Source organism: Neolamprologus multifasciatus, chromosome 9 (genome assembly GCF_963576455.1).
Source record: "Neolamprologus multifasciatus chromosome 9, fNeoMul1.2, whole genome shotgun sequence".
In the NCBI taxonomy this organism is placed as follows: domain Eukaryota; kingdom Metazoa; phylum Chordata; class Actinopteri; order Cichliformes; family Cichlidae; genus Neolamprologus; species Neolamprologus multifasciatus.
In genome coordinates, this window is record NC_140447.1 from 12,582,657 (window position 1) to 12,587,985 (window position 5,329).

Here is a 5,329-nt window from a genome sequence, read left to right on the forward strand (position 1 = left end):
GGAACATTAAAAATAAAATATATGATAAACTCAAGATAAATACACAAAAATACACAAAATGATAAAAAATAATAATAAATATTTTACTGGAGATAAACAGCTCATCAAACTTCACTTCGTGGCTCAAGAGTTGGGAGTTCGTCTTGTAATCAGAAGGTTGCTGGTTCGAGCCCCGGCTTGGACAGTCTCGGTCGTTGTGTCCTTGGGCAAGACACTTCACCTACCACCTACTGGTGTTGGCCAGAAGGGCCGATGGCGCGATATGGCAGCCTCGCTTCTGTCAGTCTGCCCCAGGGCAGCTGTAGCTACAACTGTAGCTTGCCTCCACCAGTGTGTGAATGAGTGGATGACTGGGTGTGTAAAGCGCTTTGGGGTCCCTAGGGGGGACTAGTAAAAGCGCTTTACAAATACAGGCTATTTACCATTCAAAGTACCTTTTTAAAAGACATATTGTATGGAAGCGCTATTCTACAAATATATGTTCATCAGACATGAACATCCTGAACGGGTTCTTTGTAATGAATTAGAAGAGAGCATTTTTCACCAACAGACACTTCCACACTCATTTCTTCTGCACTTGAGCGTAGATACACTCTGGGCCATCAGCTGTCTGTGATGGCCTGTCTCTGCTTTGAGTCTTGCACACTTTGACCTGTGAATACACCAAATCCTGCTGCTGTGTGCTCTCCTGCAATCGGTCTAAAGAAGGTCCGGGTTTCTGCTTGGAGAAGTCAATCTGTCCATAATGGATGTTTTCATTTTCTGCTGTTCTGGCTGCTTCTTGGAGAGACAGACTCTGAAATCAAACACACCAAACTTGAGATGTAATGAAGAACTGGGGGAAAACTCTGTTCGACTCAATCAGTGATATAATTTGATACCTTCAGAGTAGCAACTTGATGCTTTGAAAGCAAGTAAAACACAAAAAAACAGGACGTTTAATCGCATTTGTATGTGAGTGAGGAATCGGCTCTGTCTCACCCCATTAGAGCACTTTGTCCTCAGACTGCTGGTTTACTTACTGGGAGGCAGAGTATTCAGCTTTCAGGCCCCTCTGTGGAACCAGCTTCCAGTTTGGATGCAGGAGACACACACCCTCTACTTTTCTAAGATTTTTAAGATAAGATTTTCTTTTTAATAAAGCCTATAGTTAGGACTGGATCAGTGACTCTGAATCCTCCCTTATTACACTGCAGTTGGTATAGTCTGCTGGATGATTCCCATTATGTTGCTTTTTCACTCACTGTGCGTTTATATGCCACTCTCCATTTAATTATGTTTAATCTCTGGCTCTCTTCCACAGGGTGTCTTTGTCGTGTCTTCCTCCCCTCAACCCAACCAGGTGCAGCAGATGGTGGCCCCTCCCTGAGCCTGGTTCTGCTGGAGGTTTCTTCTGGTTTAAAGGGAGTTTTTCCTTCCTGCTGTCACCAAGTGCTTCCTCATAGGGCACTTGTTGGGATTGTTGGGGTTTTTTGTCTGTTATTGTAGGGTCTTTACCTTACACTATAAAGCTCTTCATGAAGCTGGCTTGGCGTTATATGAAAAAAATTAAACTGAATTGAAAAGACTGCAGTCACTATTGTGCAGTCATGTAAAACCACAATAAAGTTCAGTTCTCCCACCTGTGTCTGATCAGAAGCTCCATGTTTGACTGACTTCAGTCGCCTAAAAGGAACAAGACAAATTTTAGCTTAACTGTAGAAGTAAAAGGGGAAAAAAAGAAATAATTATATATATATATATATATATATATATATATATATATATATATATATATATATATATATATATATATATATATATATATATGGTATAGTATAGTAAAATTACTTTCCTGAAACGTTCAAGTATGATTGACTCAACCCTGAAGTTTCTTCAGTGCAGAAACAATTATCTGAGTCATTAACGGACTCATGTTGTGCTATGTGGCCACCTTGTGGCCACCAGCAGGAATGGCAACAACCCTGAGTAGCTGTCCAACTTTACGTTTGATTTTGATGTCATGTTAACTTAAATCTACTTCTGCGACCATATAAATGTAAAATGCACACCAAAACATCCTAATTTTGTCTGAGACATTCACCCAAAATGTAACAATTTACAGTATTTAGGCAAAATATAAGACAATGTTGTGAAATACCTAATACAAACAAATAAACAAAGTGATGAACAAGCTACTCACAATGCTAAAAAAAAAAAATTAAAATAGGTTAAGAAACAGACACTTACCAAATGATGAAAACCAAACAAATAAGTGTGATGATCCCAAGGATCCCTCCAACAGCAGCCCACCACGTATCAGTTCCTAAAGAAACACATGTTTTGTCTTTCTGCTCGGTATACTCAGTGTTCATTCATATATGTCCAGCCTCCTTATTTTACTTTCCCCTTCTGTTTGCACTTGTACTTTGTGAAGATGTTCAACCGTGATGAACAGCTGACTACCTACATTTTTCTGAAAAGATTTATCCCATTCCTGATTATTTTGATCAATCTGTTATGACTAAAATTAAACACAATGTTTAGAATTGAGCCTTTTCATCTATCATTCTACATTTACCTGAAATATTAAGATGAGTCTCTGCTGATGTCTGATTACCCAGATCATTAGTGGCCACACAGTAATAAACTCCTCCATCTGTTACATTGAAGCTGTAAATCTCTCCTTCAGATACTTTCACAGCTCCATCTCTGCTCTTCTTGAACCAGGTGAAGCTGCTGACTGGAGGTTTGGCTCTGCTGGAGCAGGTCAGGTTCACCCAGCTGCCTGCTGACACCAAAACTGATGTACTGATGGATGCTGAGGTGTCTTTGGGAGAATCTGGAGAAAAAGATTCACACATATCCCCATTATTCATTATAAACAGAATGATAAATAATGTGGATCCCATCAATCATGATATGTTGACAGGATCCAACAATAAACTCTGATTGTCTTACATGAAACACTGAGAGTCTCTTCTGTCTCTGCTGTCTTGGTGTCTTTTCCTTGGTTCACAGGATATCTGGCAGAGCAGCTGATCTTCTTTCCATCATGTGTGTCTGACAGAGTGATGGTCTGCTGGATTTTAGTTGTAAAGCTTCCATCTGTGTTTTGCTCTATTTTGTTGTGAGAGTCTTGGAGATTCCAGGTGAGTTGAGGAGGGGAGTGTGGACAGGGAGTGAGAGCTGAGCAGGTTATAGTGACAGACTCCTTCTCCTTCAGATCACCTGGGATTGTAATATCGGGCCTCCAAGGAGAATCTGTGGTTTCAAATCACAAACATATTAGAAATGAAGAGCACACTACACTTTATACATGTTTAAATCTTCAAACTTCATCCTGTGATCTCGTTATCTAAAATTCATAGATCATTTTAGAAATCAGATCCTGAGCCGAGCAAACATTATAAATAAGGAAATATAAACACCATTCAGGCTATTAAGACAATAATTGTGACTGTAATATAGTATATCCTCAACAGACATAGACAGAGAAAAAAAATCTAACAATCAAGAACAAAACTACAAAATTATTGTTTGCTTTAACTATGAAAAAGCAAGAATTCGTTACCTCTGACTGTTATTTGAAGAGGATCACAAGAAGCTGTTGCCTTGAATGGTTCACTCTCTACTCTGAAGAAGTATGTGTCTGTGTATGTGGTGGTTAAATTAGAAAACAGAGTGGTGCAGTCTCTCTGACTCAGGTTCCCAGTAATACTCATTGGATAGATGCTACCTGCTCCACTACTGTTGAAGATCACATTTTTTGAATTTTCGATACTGAATCTAGAATCATTTTTAATCCACACTCCAAAGATTTTTCTTGTGCTGATAAATTTCATGTCCAAGTTACATGGGATTTGCAAACAAGATCCACTCAGTGCTTCCAGCTTCTTTGGTGCAGTTATGGAGAGTCCTGGTTGTTTTGTACAGTCTGCCAAAGCACCTGTAAATACAATTCATGGATTAAGTTATTCACACATTAATACTGTACTGTAGTCCAGACAAGACTTAAAACATAATCTTTGATTAAATGATTCAATTACATTGATTTTTGTATCTGTGTGTTTATTACACAATCGCAGGTTTTAACAGAGCTCATCTAGAGCTCAATTAGACATAAAGGGTTACTGATTATTTCTTTTTCTTTTGTCATGATTCAGTTTTTAAATTAGACATTAAAAGTGTAGTTGATTTAATATACTTTCTTTATTTTTTCTTAAGCTGTAGGTGTTACAAGCTGTAGCTTCAGCCAACACCCTTTCAGTCATTTGACTTCTTCTTCTGTTATCATTTAAATTCTTGTTTTGTAAACAAACCAAAGAGAAATTACCAATTAAAGCGTTTCAATTTCAAGTTAGGACAATAACAGTTGGAAAAAGTAGCTGTGGGGTCACTTTTTCTTCCAAATAAAATTCACATTTTAAATGATTTCAATATAAGTGAACAAACGGCTCACCTGACACAAAGAGGAGAACCGATAACATGCCGACTGTCACCATGTTCACAAACTCCTTCCCTGCATTTTAACACACAAACACAAATAAATCTGTTTATCTAATCATTCCACACATGAAGTTTTAAAACAGCACCGACAGTCTGTTAAAGTTGTTTCACAAGAGAACTTCCCCTATTTAACAACATTTTTTTTCTTGGCAGTGATCTCTCTGAATCTATAATCACACAGTTCATTTAAAACAACAACACAACTAAGTAAAATTTAATACATATTACATTAAATTACTTAATGCGTCTTTCATTTAAGTAAAAGAATAAATAATTATTAGTTTTAGAGAGTAACAGTGAAATGTTTCCTTACCAAGTGAACGAGTGATTTCACGACGAAATGAGGGGGTTTTAGCACAGTTACAGTGAACCATGTAGCCTGACTGCTGTTAAAAAGAAGGAAGTTCAGAAGGAGAACATGCTCTTTAAGAAAGTGAGCTAAGGCCAGCCTGCTTGGTTGCAAAGCTGCTACGGGCATGGCATCACATGATGCTCTGACCAAAGCAGGAAAATAGTCACTTATCTGTCCTTCCTGTTAATATCCTCTGATAAAAGAAGTCAAAGATTACAACATCGTTAAAGTCTCAAAGTACTTACAAACCATCAAAGAACTTCTTTACCAACTTGAGTTATTCTAAGGTTTTGTGCTTTTATACTATATATTTAATAACATCATGAAATTATATTATCTCTGCCATGTTTCACTAAGAGTGGATTCAAAGGAGCAAACCAACTCAGTCATACAAACACGTAAAAAAAAGTTGATTTATGGTGAATTAAAGAAGGAAAATGGAAACACTTGGTGAGCAGGTGAAATGGGAAGGACCTGAGGAGAAAGGAA

The 5,329-nt window shown here is 37.7% G+C and overlaps 1 protein-coding gene across 2 annotated transcripts; it reads right to left on the minus strand.

Annotated features, from left to right (window-relative positions):
- Positions 1–225: 225 nt before the first annotated feature.
- LOC146511199 (sialic acid-binding Ig-like lectin 12) lies at positions 226–5,110 on the minus strand. 2 transcript variants are annotated; one of them, XM_085172966.1, is made up of 8 exons: positions 4,802–5,110; positions 4,442–4,493; positions 3,554–3,928; positions 2,941–3,243; positions 2,561–2,821; positions 2,230–2,305; positions 1,623–1,665; positions 226–796 (listed from the first exon to the last, which is right to left on the minus strand). In XM_085172966.1, exons 1-8 carry the CDS (start codon positions 4,964–4,966, stop codon positions 563–565), a joined length of 1,509 nt encoding a protein of 502 aa, XP_085029092.1. In that variant the 5' UTR covers positions 4,967–5,110; the 3' UTR covers positions 226–562. The 2 variants fall into 2 exon arrangements, with proteins under 2 accessions (XP_085029092.1, XP_085029093.1); XM_085172967.1 differs by having other exon boundaries at positions 4,442–4,501; positions 4,802–4,955.
- Between the last annotated feature and the right edge of the window lie 219 nt (positions 5,111–5,329).

Coding starts and splice junctions, on each gene's coding strand:
- LOC146511199 (XM_085172966.1), bottom strand. CDS start 4,966: ATGCCCGTAGCAGCTTTGCAACCAAGCAGGCTGGCCTTAGCTCACTTT. Junction 2,306..2,560: donor GACTCATCTTAATATTTCAG/GTAAATGTAGAA, acceptor GTGTTTCTTTAG/GAACTGATACGTGGTGGGCT. Junction 1,666..2,229: donor TGTTTGGTTTTCATCATTTG/GTAAGTGTCTGT, acceptor TGTTCCTTTTAG/GCGACTGAAGTCAGTCAAAC.